The sequence below is a fragment of the Pseudochaenichthys georgianus genome, chromosome 1 (genome assembly GCF_902827115.2).
Source record: "Pseudochaenichthys georgianus chromosome 1, fPseGeo1.2, whole genome shotgun sequence".
Taxonomy (NCBI): Eukaryota; Metazoa; Chordata; class Actinopteri; order Perciformes; family Channichthyidae; genus Pseudochaenichthys; species Pseudochaenichthys georgianus.
In genome coordinates, this window is record NC_047503.1 from 5,813,643 (window position 1) to 5,830,369 (window position 16,727).

At 43.9% G+C, this 16,727-nt stretch overlaps 1 protein-coding gene across 4 annotated transcripts in view; it reads left to right on the forward strand.

The window, feature by feature from the left end:
- The window catches only part of rptor (regulatory associated protein of MTOR, complex 1), a 244,166-nt gene that overhangs the window by 182,964 nt on the left and 44,475 nt on the right, over positions 1 to 16,727 (forward strand). For all 4 annotated transcript variants that reach the window (XM_034105423.1, XM_034074665.1, XM_034080365.1 and 1 more), the window contains 4 exons: positions 2,431 to 2,571; positions 2,939 to 3,059; positions 4,315 to 4,455; positions 8,154 to 8,309. In XM_034105423.1, coding sequence (XP_033961314.1) covers positions 2,431 to 2,571; positions 2,939 to 3,059; positions 4,315 to 4,455; positions 8,154 to 8,309 — 559 coding nt within the window. The remainder of the gene's footprint in view (positions 1 to 2,430; positions 2,572 to 2,938; positions 3,060 to 4,314; positions 4,456 to 8,153; positions 8,310 to 16,727) is intronic.

The window sequence follows — 16,727 nt, forward strand, 5'->3', positions numbered from 1 at the left end:
CTCGTTTTACCGCTAGAGACATTATATTTTCCTCATTCAAGAATCACCATTTTATAACAGGCGGCCGGAAACAGAAATGTATTGTTCTTTGAATTGCACAGCATTCACAAAGTTTTGACTAGTAACAAGTTTGCAAAAAGTCAGGGGGAAGTTGGATAATCACTAGGAAAGGCTTCCATGGTTATAAGGTTTTAGTTGAGTCTCAACAAAATAGAATATTATATTCAGAACAGGATTAAAATCCACTCTAAAAACATTTGGAAAATGCTTAGGCATTACATGTATGGCCAGATGTTCTGCAACACCTGTTCATACAGAAGATTACGAGACAATTTTATGAGAAAAGCACACACACACACACTGGCCCAGTTCCAAAGCACACCCTACCCACTCCGTGGCGGAGTGACACTCGCAGCTCAACGAGGCTCCTCCTGTCAGGTGGAGGGAGTAAACACAGCAGCAAGCTTTGGGACGGCCTCCCCTCTCTCCGGCAGAAACAGGAAGTGCCGTAACTGTATGTAACAACGGTTTCAAATCAGCATCTCTTAAAAATACAAATTAATAACTCAAATAAAACTCCAAACATCTTTAATTGTGTTACTGTTTTGTAAAGCTCTTTTCGTTTTACACCTTAAACCTTCTTAGTTTTTGCAACAGTCTAAATATACACAACTTTATAATAAAATGCACACATTTACCTTTTTCTAGACTAAACACAGGTTTGATCCTCAGTTAAAAACATATGAGGTTATCATGAGGTTGTTAACATCTCAGTTTATCAGTGGATGTTTGCTGGAACTACTTGTTAACAGCTTGTTTCCTGACGGACACACACAGCGTGACTCCGGTCAGGGAGAGACCGGTCTCCAGTCAGCTCCGATACAGACTCGCTGTTAGGGGGCTTGATAGCCCACTCCCCCTCCACACCGCTCCACGCTCATTGGTTTGGACCAGCACTTAATGTGGCGGACCCTCCTTTATACATTTAAACGTTAGGTCCAGACCGGGAGTTTTTTCTTTGTTGTTTTGTTACTTAAATAATATAATTTAAATATACCTAAATAAGTTAACAGGATACTGTTCACAAAAAAAGTATTTTTAAACAATATATTTGTCACAGAAGAGAAGATGGGATGGAGTGGAACGAAGTCTAAAGGCATGCTGCAGTATTCATTCTGCTGAGTGCAGGCGGCTACAGTATAGACCAGTGACCCATCAACTGGCTCATCCGGCCGCGCGACGGGGGTGACGTGGGTTAGTGCGTTCGCCCCCCACTCCTTTTTTTTTTTTTACAACGTCTCGTGAGTAATGTGCAGTACCGGAGTCCAACAGAGAGGCAGCAACTACGGGACAGTAGACTGCGTACTGCGAAACCTTCCCTGCCTTGAAGAAGAAGTGATCCTTCGTTGTGACGTCTGCTTTGTGCGCTCCGCAGCAGTAGCCCCGCTGCGACAGAGTCCAACAGAGAGGCAGGAGCTGCGGGGCAGTAGCCTCGAAGTGATCCTTCGTTAGCTTGAAGAGTCTGCTAAGCTTTATGCGCTCCGCAGTACCTGAGCGTGCTCGTTTACACCAAAACGGAACACAAAAGCAGGACCAGCCATCATACATTGAATTCCTTGACTAACAAGAGAAAGATTCATTCATTTAATATTTAACCAGAAATGGGCCGGTTCTAAGGGTTCTTCAGTTAAGCCCGACGAGAGGGGGGATACAGCTGTGCACATGTCATCATTAACAGACGTCGTGACGTTTGAGTGAACGAGGACATCCCAATTAATACCTGAGGACTCCTCTGTCCTCGTCACCTCCTCGTGTCTTACGGAGGCGGAGCTAAGATGCAAGGAAGGGAAAGGAGGAGGTGAAATATTTAATTGAGATGAGCCTCTTGAAGCATAAAATGGTTAGAAAGAATTGAAGTCTGTTTGAATTCTGTGTGAGTTTTCTTTTCAGTGTGATAGTCATGCGTTTAACTAGGATGGAAGTCACAGCGCCTGTATAAACCTCATCGTGTCCTTTATTCTAACTCAAATGACAACTAGTTGAAAAGTTCCAGCCGATCATTTTAATTTGAGAAAAGCACACTGTATCAAAGCGACATCTGTGCTGTAGAAAGGCTAAAGATGAAAAACATCTTGATGCTTGCGCACAAAAACTAAAAACAAAATTGTGTTGATGCAACAAACACTTATTAGATATTGTGCTGGTTGAGATGTGTTCAGTTTGTGAATCCAATTCATGGCGGAAATGTCCTCCTGTTGGGTGGCAAGTTTGAATTAAAACGTGTGTGTGTGTGTGTGTGTGTGTGTGTGTGTGTGTGTGTGTGTGTGTGTGTGTGTGTGTGTTGTGGTGTGTGTGTGTGTGTGTGTGTGTGTGTGTGTGTGTGTGTGTGTGTGTGTGTGTGTGTGTGTGTGTGTGTGTGTGTGTGTGCAGGTGAGGTGTGCGGCCGTCTTTGCTCTCGGGACGTTTGTGGGGAACTCTGGCGAGCGGACGGACCACTCCACCACCATCGACCACAACGTGGTGATGATGCTCGCCCAGCTGATCAACGACGGCAGCCCGGTGGTCCGCAAGGTCACTGACACTCAAGACTCTCTCACAGAACATGTTATAGAATTAAACGGGTGTTGATATGATATATCTTTAAGTAGAAACTAAGGTTTCAACATTTTTGAAGGACTACTATTTAATCCAGTTATAGGATTTTAAATTGTGTCACATATGTAACGGTATAACTCGAACCACGATAACCCCTAAGCCATAACCGCCCCTAAAACTAATTTTTTCATTTATAACCTATATTATTTATGGTAGACATGTATTACTAATTTGTCACTGTTTTACCCTGAACAATCCTGCTTGGCTCAAAGATATCAAGAAGTGAAAGTTTAAGAAGTTACAATCAGTAGAAGTGATCCTTATGTTTACCGTGTGTGTGCAGGAGCTGGTGGTGGCGCTGAGTCACCTGGTGGTCCAGTATGAGAGCAACTTCTGTACCGTGGCCCTGCAGTTCATCGAGGAGGAGAAGAACTACACAGTGCCCTCACCAGCTAACACTGCAGGTACCCCACACACACACACACACACACACACATTTTACCTTGTCTTTTTATGCACTTTTTATAACAATGTTTCTGTAATGTAAAGTCAATGGAGTAAAAATCTGCCCAAAATCTAAACATACGTCGTCATTTAATTTAAATTGTTTTATTTGATGACTTATTGAAGTGATACAGTGTGTACAATAACTATCCCAGGTTCACACACTAAGAAACTCATGAAGGTTCCCTTTATCTGCGCATACTTAAGGTTTAAGAGATGAACCCAATATGTTCAGAGCATTAGGCATGTGAAGCAAAGCACGTGTCCCTGTATGAAGAAGTAAATACCTGCATTGTGCATTGTTAGTGTAAAGACACTGCCCAGTATGGTGGCAGTTATTTAATGAGGGCAACATTCAAAGCATGACGAAAGAGAGTCGGGCACAGAAACCCCATCAAATAGCAGCATCGTCATATCTACTCTAGCTATGTACGTATGACCAATACAAGCCTTGAACCTTGAGGATTGATTTGTGTTTCAGTAACAGAATCTGTGTCAGTAACTTAGTTACAAGTTTATTAAAGTACATCATTGAAATCTTTTCCCCAATGTAAGTCAATGGGAAAGTATTTTCAGCCCAAAAGTGTATCAACGCCCCCAGGTGTGTAGCATATTGCAGTCAAAACAATCCAAACCATGTCCTTCCGAATCGTGCAGCCCGATCATGAATACTGAAAAGATGGGTAATGTGTGAGTGTTTTCTTATTCTCACATCTCTTATCAGAACTGTCGGGGAAATCCTGAATGTCCTCTTCCAACATGAGAGTCACATGAATAACAAAGGTCTCCCATCTGTAGCGTGTGAACATGACAGGATGTCTGATGAACCCAGAGAGCATCAGGACTGTTTGAGGCAGATGATAGCTATGTGATTAACATGGTCATTCAGCCTCTACGGAGAGAGACATATGACAAGCATGCTCATTTCTGACGAGGGCCTCAGCTTATCTGAACCAAACATTGAATACTGCTTAAACGGGTGTTTTCCACCTTGTGACTGTGTGACTCCCTCTCTAGGATATCAGCATGTGAGGGACACGGTTCAGGAACTAGTTGATGCCTGTATGTGATGACTCCTTCCATTCGGGAGAGGATAATAAATACATGTATCCTGGTATTGAAGCTCAAGCTGGTGACGAGGGATATTTGTCTAACAAGAACACACTGATTTAACGTGTTTGGGTAAAATCCCCCCTCCTCCTCCTCTCCCCCCAGAGCCCGGGAACCTGACTCCAGTGAGGGACAGCCCGGCCATCCCCCGCCTGCGCTCCGTCACTCCTACACCAACATCAGAGCTGGCCACCACCGCCCGTAACCTGAACAAGAGCTTGCAGAACCTCAACCTCAACGAAGAGGGTAGGAGGGGGTGCTGGGAGATACATCCGATGTACCGTGTTCAGTTGAATCTGTAGGAGGACTGAAGACAAAGGAGGAGGTGTACTCAGCTCAGTGACGGAAAGGATTCTGGGAGCATCTCATTAGGCTGCAACAGTCCTCTGGCTTTCCTCTGTATTCTATTAGTGCCATGACACTCAGTAAGCACGAGTAAGAGCTGTCACCCGCAGCTGAGCTCAGACAGAGCCCAGGCTTTTGAAGTTCTTACAATCCAGCTCTCACATGCAACAAACCCATTCTCATCATCCTTACACATATGATGCTATGGCTAAATGCCAGCATTGGTCCAGAAATGTAGTCTTTAATAAGCTTTATCAACATGTGTGCCTCCAACATGTAAGTAGGGATGTTCGACCCCTTTCCCAAAAAGATTCCTACTACCGTACTTTTCGGACTATAAAGCGCACCTGCATATAAGCCGCAGCAGCTAAACTGTCCGTCTGTCTTGCTCTCGTTCTGTCTCTCGGTTCCACTTTCACTTTGGCGCGCTACCTGTCTCACTCTTTTCCGGCCTCCAGCTTTTCCTGCTGGAGCCCGCCGCTTAAAGGTGGGGGGCGCGGACCGGTCATAGAGCCCATAGTGTTAAAGGTGGTTAATTTTACCTGTAAAATCCATAGATGTAGGAGGTTCCCTAGTGGCCGTTAGCTCTACAAAAAAAATGGGGGAAAAAGTCGCGGCTTATAGTCCAAAAAGTACGGTAATTCTTACTTCAGAAAATGTGAGATCTTAACGGGAGCTTAAGTTCCAAAATGTACAAAGCAAGTCTTTCTTTTGGACTATTACTCCTGCAGGTCGGACTTTATGTTTGCTATTGCTTCTGCCATGTACACAATATAGTGTCTTAAAGCAAGTACAACAAGTATTTCTTAACTAGCATATGTTTTCAACCATTTTCAAACTCATGATATCCATTGTTTAAATCAAATGATGGACGACTTACAGTTGTTGCTCCGTAGAGAGTAACACTTCAACATCTTGGGTCCAAACAGCGTTGCCCATCAGGAAGAGTCACCTGCCATGTTTGACCTAGTGAAACATGGCAGGTGACTGATGTGAAGTCATAATGGCTTGAGTCTTCTGAGAAATACTCAGGGGACATAACCAGTTTTAGAAGCTCTTATTGGACGATGAGTGAATCCTTGTATCGCTTCAATATCTCCTTATTATTCTTGTAGTGTACATTGTTTATGAAGCCCCCCCCCCCCCAGCAGCTCAATGTTGGCTTCTGCTTAGTCAAGCTCCACTTTGATGTTCCCCCTAGCTTTCATAGGTGCTGCTCAAACTTCTTCTAAACTTTGTTTTGCCTCACTTTGGTCCTGTAAGTATCCACATTAGTTATTGACTGAAGGCACGGACACACCAAGCCGATGTTGGCCGTCGGTGGGCGTCAGGCCAACGATGAGTGTCGACACGCCCTACTCAGATTGGTGTGTCCCGCACCGTCGTGTCTTTTCAGCCGTGCCGCCGCCTTTTCGGCCGAAAACCCTCCGATTCTACATGTCGAATCGGTGGGTTTTCGGCCAAAGAAATCACTCTGATTGGCTGTTCAGCTAGCGAATCAGTGCATGAGAAGCGAAACGGAAGTGAGGGACCCAAACAACTATTAAGAAGGCAAATCTGAGACTTCATTTACCTCCAGCTCTCGACTCAGGTTCGGGAAAGCCCCACGAGCGTCTCGTTGTAGAGTGAAAATGGAACACACACGCTATTTGTTGTTTGTTTGTATCACGCAGTCTGTTCTTCTTCTCTCGGTTATCACGCAGTCTGTCTTCCGGTTGTTGCCTCTTTTGAATGAGGAATACACACTACCGCCGCCTGCTGGTAAGGAGAGTTATTGCCACTCACGCATGCGCAGTTCGTACGTGCTCCTTGGCCGTCGGCTGAAGTCTTTGCGGTGTGTTCCAGTGCGACACATGGCCAAGACGCAGGAGAGGCGAGGCGACACAACAGTCGGAGTCCGTCTGTGTCAGTTCTTTGGTGTCAGCTTGGTGTTTCTCCATTCTTTACATCCTGGATGTTAGCAACAACACGATGCAGATCCAGTTAGCAGTCATCTTGCACTTTGTATTTAATCATAGATTTAAAAGAAAGTCGGGCAGATGCACAGAGCTCTGAGCTGCTGTGGGACTGGGAACTGTCCGTGGTGCTGAACTGCAGGCCTGTTGAGATGGGCTCAGAAAGTACAGAGCCATGAGCAGTGAACATCCGTCACCATGGTTACTGAGGCCGGTTCACTGAGCTGTTGTATAGTATCATGTGGTTTCCCTGTAGATGCCTTACACCTCCAAAGCAATTACCATTTCTTACTGAGAATCATTTATTGACAAAGTCATATTTATTTTTTCACAATTCTGTAATTCAAACTCAATCCATATCAAACAATCAAGTTTATGAAAATGAATAAAAAGGTCATTTCCCATGAACTTTTTCCATTTGCCACATGCCATTGTGTTTAGGGATATTGCAGGTTGCTAGGTTACACTGGTGTTTAGTTGCATTTTGTTTGCCTTTGAAACCCCCCCATGATGGATCAGAATGGTGCTCAGTTTGGCAAACACACAATATAGAAAGCGTGTGTAGGAGCCAGAATCAGAATGATTCAACCAATCACAGCCGTTTGTTTTCAAGCATCCTCATATTATCTTATAACACAGCTGGCTGTCAGGAGGAGCTCAGGAAACAATAGAATACATTACAAATAAATATAATTAAACATAATCTATTGATCACAAATTCTAAATGTTGTTGTTAAAGCAGCTTGTTAACAGGCTTTACACGCAAGTAAGAAATATAATACAATTTAAACAAAATACATGTGACTTTAAGATAACTATCTGCAAGAAAGTGCACTTTTGCAAGTCTTATATCTGGTGAAATGTTGAAGATAAGGAAGTTTAACCGTCAGAAAATAACAATAAAACTATTTCTTTCTGAAATATTAAATAACAATTAATAATTAGAATAACTGTTAAAATAATCCTAGTGAACATTTGATCCGCGTCGTGTCATCCTCATCCATGTCCACAGCTTTGTGAACACATGGCCTGCCGTCACTTTAACCTCCTGTTGTGTCACTGCTGAGACAGACAGCTGAAGCCCCCCCACTCGTTTCTGTCTCCCACTGCCAGTCTGAGTAATGCATGAGCCCATAGTGGGGTTAAATCAGTGGCACTTGGTACCCCACTGCTGACAGCGTTTCTAATTTCCCTTTATTCCAGTATACAGCCGTGTTTATCATCGATAACTGCCGAGTGTATTTCCACACATAACCAATGTCCATGTCCACGTTTGAGCCTGCCGTGAGGACGCGTGACGTCATTGGTGTTCATGAGCCATAGTAATGTGTGGTGATCAGAAGAGTTACAGCAGGAGACGACTGAGCCCGACGCCTGAAATTAAATAATGGGGAAATGATTGTGTCGCCATGTAGCCTGCAAGATCTGTGTACTCACCTCACACCTTATCAAATGTAGATTTACATATTGTATTTTTACGACAATAATAAAAGTAATACACTGTATTTATACAGCTCTATTACAGCAACTAAAGTACTCTCTAAACAAAATGATAGCCTCTTCCTATTTTTCACGTATTACAGTTATGGTGCTTGTGATATTTCAGATTTGAGGGTAACAGTTGTGTGTTTTCCTTTGGTTCAGGGGGACCAGCAGCCTTCTCTCCTGGTAACCTGAGCACCAGCAGCAGCGCCAGCAGCACCCTGGGGAGCCCCGACAACGACGAGTACATCCTCTCCTTTGAGACCATCGACAAAATGAGACGGGTGTCCTCCTATTCCTCCCTCAACTCCCTCATAGGTGAGAACTAAACAAAAGTACTTCACCACTAAACCTAGCATGGTAGCATTAGCACTGGTAGCTTGATAGCATGTCCCTGCTATATTAAGGGAAACAACGTACACGTGTTGCTCAAGTCATTGCACTGGTGATGTGACGGACTAGTCAGCCCATAACAACGGATTCCCTCTTTATCTCTGGAGGAACTTTGTCAAGTCCTTCAGGCAACCCTGATGTCCTTGACCCGTGGTTACAATTCCTAACTTTACAGTAGAACATATTATGTTTACAGCCTAATGCAAAAAAACATTTGGTTTCCATAGCTAATTGTCAATCTCCAGCTAACCTTTTAAGTTGTATTTAGGCTTAGTCTCATTTGATTGCGGCGTGGTCGCTTTGAGTGACAGGTGAAGCCTTAGATTTGGCTTGCAGCCAGCGGATTGTGTTTCTGTGATGGTGTCACGTCCATATTTGATAGTCTATGAGTTTGACTTGCACTACGACATACACTGGATTGCTGTTTTAGTTTGTATGGAATTTATATCTATTGTAGGTCGCTATTGTATAAAAGTAGAATGAGAAATTGCTGAAGTAGCCCTTTAATTGTCCGGGGAAATTTTTTTCCCAACGGCTGTGGGCGGTGCTGATGCATTTATTTATTTTTCAATCAATCAATGGTTATTTTAGTGCTGTCAAAATTATCGCGTTAACGGCGGTAATACATTTTTTGAATTCTGCATGTGCAGAAGGGCCCGCCCCATACGTGCCACCAGTGGCAGCGCCAGGGTATGGCTGGGGTAGGCTACACCCATACCAAGAAATGGCTTAGCCCCACCATGAGACATGATGTTAAAGTAAGCAAACTAAAGTCTGCCAACTCGCGCGGAGTAAATTGCACAGACAGCAGTTAGTAAGATTGATTTCAGCAGCCACTGTTTTGAAAACTTTTGTCACGTAGTGATCGTCTTCTCAATAGAACATCTTTGATAATGGCGTGGTGTTGTTGCAGGAAGTCCCGACGCAGAATACTCTTGCTGTAGTACAGGGCAGAGCCATATAATAGTAATAATATGGCTCTGGTACAGGGGTGCACATAACTGGTACGCAGGTTCTGTGCGTAATCTGAAATGCGTACCGTCACTTGTGTCACAAAGCGCATTTGCGTACCGACGTACTTGTGAAGCTTTTCCAGAAGGCGGTTAGATCACCGGACGACAGAGTCGGTCTCCGTGTGCACAGACAGGCTGCTGTTAATGTCGGTCTGTACAACGGAACTGAGCCAAAACTAGCCAACCGGCTGCGGAGGGAGACTCCCCCCCCCCCTTCACTGGAGAACTGCGCTAAAACAGCTGATCACAACGTTCACACTCTGTGGTCACGAAGTACTCCACTAGCCGCCGCCCCCCTGTCGACTTTCCTGAAGTACTCCCCCGTTGATAGAAATCAACACGTAATGAATTAAGACCCCACGGGTTGATGATTGATCGGTGTGTGGGCTGTCTTTCATTTTGACACGCAGAAAAATGTTATAATAAACATAGATACTGTGTTAAATTGATATATCCGCCTTCTTTTATATTTCCATTCCCACAACAATATACATACATAAATGGCATATTTTGGACATAGTTCGAATGGTGATTAATCATGATTAATTAATTTTTAAGCTGTGATTAATCTGATTTAAAAATTGTAATCGTTTGACAGCCCTAGTTTATTTATATAGCCCAATATCACAAATGTTACATTTGTCTCAGTGGTCTTCACAGTGTGTACAGAATATCAGTATGACAATACGACACCCTCTGTCCTTAGACCCTCTGTCCTTAGACCCTCTGTCCTTAGACCCTCACATCGTACAAGGAACCACTTCCGGGGAAAACCCCCAGTTTAAAGGGAACATGGGAGAAACCTCAGGGAGAGCAGCAGAGGAGGGATCCCTCTCCCAGGACGGACAGACGTGCAATAGATGCCGTGTGTAAATCGAAAAGATAATACATTTAAAACATAGGTAGTCCAGATGTTTGGAAATGCATGTGTGTATAATAGGAAGATGAATCCACGGGGATGTCAACAATCTTGTGGGAGCCATCAGGGAATTGTTGTGGTGTTCTATGCTCATGAACATAATAGTTGTTGTATAGGAAAGCATAAAGGCCAACTGGAATAGTGTGGAGGGGGGGGGGGGGGGGGGGGGGGGGGGAGGAGTTTATTTATATTGCACCTTACAGCACGTGACAATTCAAAGTGCATTAGAAAATAAAATAAAAGACATTTAAGAATACATACAGTAAAAACACATTATATAATGGCATTTTACAACAGGGAATTAAAAGGCAAAAATAATAAGATAAACACAACAGTTATACAATACATGAATAAAAAGCAAACTGCAGTTCAATTACAAGCAGCTCAGTTACAAGCAGTTCAAATACAAGCCGTTCAAATACAAGCAGCGGAAAAAAGATATGTTTTCAGCCTCCATTTGAAAATACTAAGAGTTTCTGCGGACGTGCATGATTCAGGCAGTTTGTTCCAGATCGTGGGGGTGACGGAGAAGAAAGGCTCCCAGGCCAAGAATAGCCCGGGTGTAAGGAAGGTTTGCAGATGTGTAAAGGACAGTATAGAGGGGGGGGGATACACCCTGTGAGCCACCTGAGGCTCTTAGAGTGCTTTTCCTCGTACACTGATGGGCGGGCTCCTCCATGCGCCCTGACAGCCAGCCTGGATGCGAGCTGGAGAACCATTAACTCACTCCCACCCCTCGGGGGGAGAAAGTGAAACTCGGGGTTCCCTTTTCCCTCTTTCGCATTTTCTAGGTTCAAAACTCACTTTTACATCCCAGTGTGTGACTTTTGCACGGCCTCGTTTTTGCAAGCAGTAATGGGAAAGTCAATTGAGCTCTAGAGATCGGAGAATTTGACCTGGCATAAAGAAGGTGCTGGTACTATATGAAATGTATTTGTCTTTGCTTTGTTCCCTAAATGAATGCTAGATAACATTAGTGTTACCGACATGACAGACTTCCAGGAACCTGCTCATTTCCACTGCTTTTAAATCAACGTTAACATAGCTGGATAGACCTATAGTTGCGCTCATAAGCATGAACATATTTCGTTTCAAAGACGACGTATTCTGCTCACTTTCAGGGGTATATTATTATGTAGTGTCTCTGCTGGGACATGTCTCCATGCTTTAATGTTCAAAAAGCTCTTTCTTTCTCTCATACTGCCTGTGCTGCAGCACCTCTTTTCCCAGTCTGCTCTGATTGGTTGGCTGGCCGTGATTGGTCTAGACCTTATATAAACGTACCGTCCTTTAGTTTTTCACGTACAATGTGTTGGAGCGCTATTCAATAGAAGCGCGATTGTCACTTAGTGATGTCATTAAATTGCGGAAGTAAACAAAGGAGTCCAATGGAGGGGTTTCAGGCAGGGGGAGAGAAACTCCCTCTGGAGGGAACACAGGGATGTATGCCTTTGCAGACCATTTACATGCACAGAAAGCTATCACATATTCTAAAGGAAAAGGAAGACCCAAAAGCAGAATAGGGACTCTTAATGTCCGATCTCTGAGTCGTGACTCTCCATTGCTACAGAAGTTTCCCTTACAGGGAGGAAAAGCTTAGGAATGGACTTTTTAGGAAGACAACAACAACAAAAAGACCCTCGTTACCCTTTTATCTGAACAATTGAGCCGTCAATGTCGGGTTAAACCTTTTCACGCTGCTTCTGGTCCCTTAAAGCTGGCGCACGGTCCCAGTGTAAGCAGGTTAAAGGACATATTGGCCCCACGCCCGCCAGGCTGTGCCCCCGCCCCGCCAGGCTGTGCCCCCGCCCCAGCTGAAAGAGTCCCAGCCTCCCAGCGCTCTTGTTTACGACACCCACCTCGCCGCGTGCTGCATGTATGAACAAGCAGAGCCGAGCAGACGATGGGTGTTAGTAGCATCAGGACCAACAATGAAAAGCTGAAATATATACTACTGTGCAAATTAGCATCAAATTCCATTGGCAATTATATTTCTGTTATATCTCGTTTAACAAAGACTTCACTTGTCTTTGTGGATTTGTTTCTTGTTTACTCATTTGCTTACTTTTTTTCTGCTTGAAGTTTTCTCCCCAACACCCTGGGGCCTTTTTTCCATCTCGCCTTAAAAATGTATGAACTTGTTTCTCATGTTTTTAGTATACAGCAGCACCATTTCTCAGTTTTATAACATCTGTGAGTCACACTGCAAACAACAAGAATAAGTGCTGTGTCAAAAGAAATTGCAAATATAAATGCTAAATGCTGCTGGACACCAACTCGCAGGAAGCCAGCAAGGTAACGGAGCCGTGTGGGAGTCGGTGGAGAGTTGCAGCAGTGATTTATTGATTGTGTTGTGATTTCTTTGTTTGTGTTCTTACTATAATTCATACACAATCGACTACACGGCAACAGCAACACCAGTATCTCTGTGTGGCTGTAATGAAAAAGAGGTTAATGTTAAAAATGTGTTAATGGGATTTTTAGCAATTACAAGAAAGTGAATCACATATGGAGGTTGTATTGATTGGTATGCTGCCATGCACCCAGTGACAATGCTAATAAGCTAATGCCGAGCAGGTATAATACCATCAAGTTCAACATCATGAACCCGATTCATGCTCACTTCCCATGTCCCTTAAGGGCTGCCTGAAACTAGCCAATTGGCGCTAAATAGTGGAGCTAATGGAATCCCCTAAGTCTTTAGGTATTAACAATGTGATCCATTGTTATCCTAGATAAGAAGTCAAAGCTCACCAAAAGCAACAAGATTCATCCTGCTGGGAACATGAATGACTATACCAAATGTTGTTCCAATCTATCCTGGAAATGTTACGATATTTTACTGGATATGTGACACTGACCAGCTGATGTAAGTCATCTTCCTTTCCTAAAGAACAATGACTCCTGTATATTTCCTTATTATTATCAGCATGTGAAATCACATTCCTGCACCAGGTCATTCAAGGGTTTTTTAAACTTAGCTCGATAGCTTGCCTTAGATTATAGATTAAAGTAGTGGCTACCTCGTGATTAACAGCACTTATTTAAAATATAACCATTGTACAGTGTTTTCACTTTGTGAAAGTCATTTGTAATGTTTTCTTTGCCTAAAACAATCTGGTCTAGCGTTAAACTCCACCCTTTTCTGGTTCCAAAAAAACATGATGGCCATGGGCAAAACCCAAGATGGCGCCTGCCGAGATGCCCAACTCAAGGCTTTTATGGTAGTTCACAAACCAATTGAAGATACACTATATAGACAAAAGTATTAGGCCACCTACACCTTACACCTACAGCAGCTTTTATGACATCCCATTCCAAATTCTTTCATTCATATGAAGTTGGTCCCCCCTTTGCAGCTACAACAGCTTCCACTCTTCTGTTGGAGTGTGTCTGTGGGAGTGTGTGCCCATTCATCCAGAAGAGCAGCGTGAGGTCAGACACTGATGTTGGACCAGAGGGCCTGGCTCTCCGTTCTAGTTCATCCCAAAGGTGTTCCATGGGGTGGGGGTCAGGGCTCTGTGTGGGCCAGTCAACTTCTTCCACACCAAACTCATCCAACCATGCCTGTATGGACCTTGCTTTGTGCGCTGGGGCTCAGTCATGCTGGAACACAGCTGGGAGCATAGAATTGTCCAAAATGACTTGGTAAGATGAAGCCTTGAGAATTGTTCACTGGAACTAAGGGGCCCAGGCCAACCCAGAAAGACAACTAGCATTATCCCTCCTCCACAAAACGTTACAGTTGGCACAATGCAGTCCGGCAGCTAACGTTCTCCTGGCATTCGCCACACCCAGACTGGTCCGTCAGACTGCCAGATAGAGAAGCGTGATTGGTCGCTCCCCTGAACACGTTTCCTCTGCTCCAGAGTCCAGTGGTGCTTTACACCGCTCCATCTGACGCTTGGCATTGTGACTCAGCGACCCCGCTCTGTAACTTGACGTGGTCTGCCACTTCCTGGCTGAGTTGCTGTGGTTCCTAAACGTTTCCACTTTGCAATAATACCAGTTTTGATCATTGAATATCTGGGAGAGAAGAAATGTCACGAACTGACTCACCACGTACGAATTCAGTGAGCTCTTTGGAACAACCCATTCTTTCACACATGTGTGTAAAGGCAGACTGCATGATGGCTCGGTGCTTGATTGTATACACCTGTGGCAATGGGACTGAATGGAACACCTGCATTCAATGATTAAGAGGAGTGTCCCAATACTTTTGTCTTTATAGTGCATCATGCTGACTACGTCTACTACTTAGGTATGTTTTTATCAAGACACTCAACCCTCATCGCTCCTGATGGTCAGGCCTGCATCATTGTGATTGTGGGAAATGGTGAAAGAGAGACAACATTGAAAAGTGCCTTGGATAAAAGCGTGATGTAGTGCCATTAAATATCTTATAAAAGCGAATAAAGTTAGTGTGTGCTTAGCATGTTCTGTATCTGCAATGACGTTTATATGTTTTCACATCTAAAGCTTCCACTCGCATCTACCTGTCAGTTTATTTGAGACACCACTTAAAGAGCATCACAGATATGAATTGCTACTGCTTATTTCCCCCTCCAGAATATATTCAAAACATGCCTTTCCTCTCTGCTTTCAAATGTTCTGATTCATGTTTTTATGCCCCAACCATTTGCAGCTCTAAAATCGTGTTATAAGTATTGTATGTAGAGCCGGGACTCGATTAAAAAAATTAATATAATTAATTAGAGGCTTTGTAATTAATTAATCGAAATTAATCGCATTTTTAATCAAATATACATATTTGACCTGAGAACAGTGAGAAGCAATTTTCACATGGATTTTACTCCAAGTGGAGTGCAATCCAGGGAGCTGGTTATTTTCTCAGATGTGGACTGACTTCTCCTGGCCCTGAAACCAGTCATCTGGCTGAGTGTGGGTTGGGTCAGGGTGTGGTTCTTTGCACTCGGAGTCGGGCTAACGTCCACGCTAGCTGCTACATGCTTTGCATTTAGGTGATACTTTAGGCTTGATGTGCTGCGGTGATATGCATGATTTGCACACAACCGTGCTCTTGTCGACGCTTCCATCCGTCCGTTTTTTAAAACAAAATGTCCCATCCACGGGGCCGACCAAAGCGGTCTCATCAGCTTGTTCGTTCATGTTTGACTATTGTTCACCGTGGTTTGTTGTTTGAAGTCATGAACGTTAGTTGGTGCTCCAGTATAATCGGTACGCCTGAAACTCATCCAGTGAGAAACGTTCCGCTGTGCAAAAATAAGTGCGATTAAAATGCGTTAATTTTTGTGTAATTAATTCATCTTAATTAACGTGTTAAAGTCCCGGCCCTAATTGTATGTAATCTGCCAGAATTAAGGAGGCCATAAACCCCTCTTCAGTGGTTCAGTCAGACAATAATGAACTGTCTTTACCACTGTACTGTACATCCACCACTGTGCACGGGTCTCGTGTCAAGTCAGGACAGCCCCTGGTGCAGGGAGCCGTGAGTAATGTCCGCCGTCACTGCCCCTCATGTGGACTGTAGAAGAGATGCAGCGGTAATTTGTGTGCACCCATAATGCAGCACGGTGGTTCATATTTCACATTTTTCAACTGTTTACTGCAGCAGGTAGCGCTCGCTAGCCATCGCTAATCATATCCTGCCCCTCAGGCTACACCCCGATCACCTCTTTACCTGCGTCACTCGCTCTCTCCTTCTCTTTGCAATCTTTCCTCCTCATTCTTTCCTTTTTTTATATTCTTTGTAGATTTTATTTAGCCTTTCTGACCCTGCTCCGCCGAATCTCACAGGATTCCCTTTTTACTCCTTCTGGCCTCTAAGCTCCTCACCTTTTTTAGATTTCTTCTAGTGCTTTTTGTATCCTTCTGCATACCCCAGCTGTAGCCCTCCATCTCCCTCCTCTCCTTTCATCTGTTATCTTTGAAGCGTGGGACCATTGAACCCCCTCAGCACTCTCTGGAGAGGGGGCTGAGCTGAGAGAGGGTCCAGGCTTCAGTCATTCTTCAGCCGCACAGAGGAGTAAGGACAGTGAAGCAGTGAGATGATAAAAGGGATTGGGATAAGAGTCCAGGTTTACAGGACCACCTGCATGGTTAGGGAGATCTGAGGGGAGACGGGAGGAAACAGGAGGGTGGGGGTGAAGGGGAAACAGCTCAGTGCACTGCAGAGACCACCTTGAAAACCCAAAGTAAGGAGGGGTTATGGAGAGAAGGAGGTTATTGCTCACACAAAGAACTATACGGTCAAATACAAAACTATGATACGGTCTGTTACGATGCAAGACTATTCGATAAGATTTGATTGGATACAATTATTATTATATCTCTTTATCGAAGGACCATGCATACAATACAATCATTTTAGAAAGAGAAGAGATGCTATTTGCCAGCTACACACTTAACAATCAATAAACCTTTAAACCT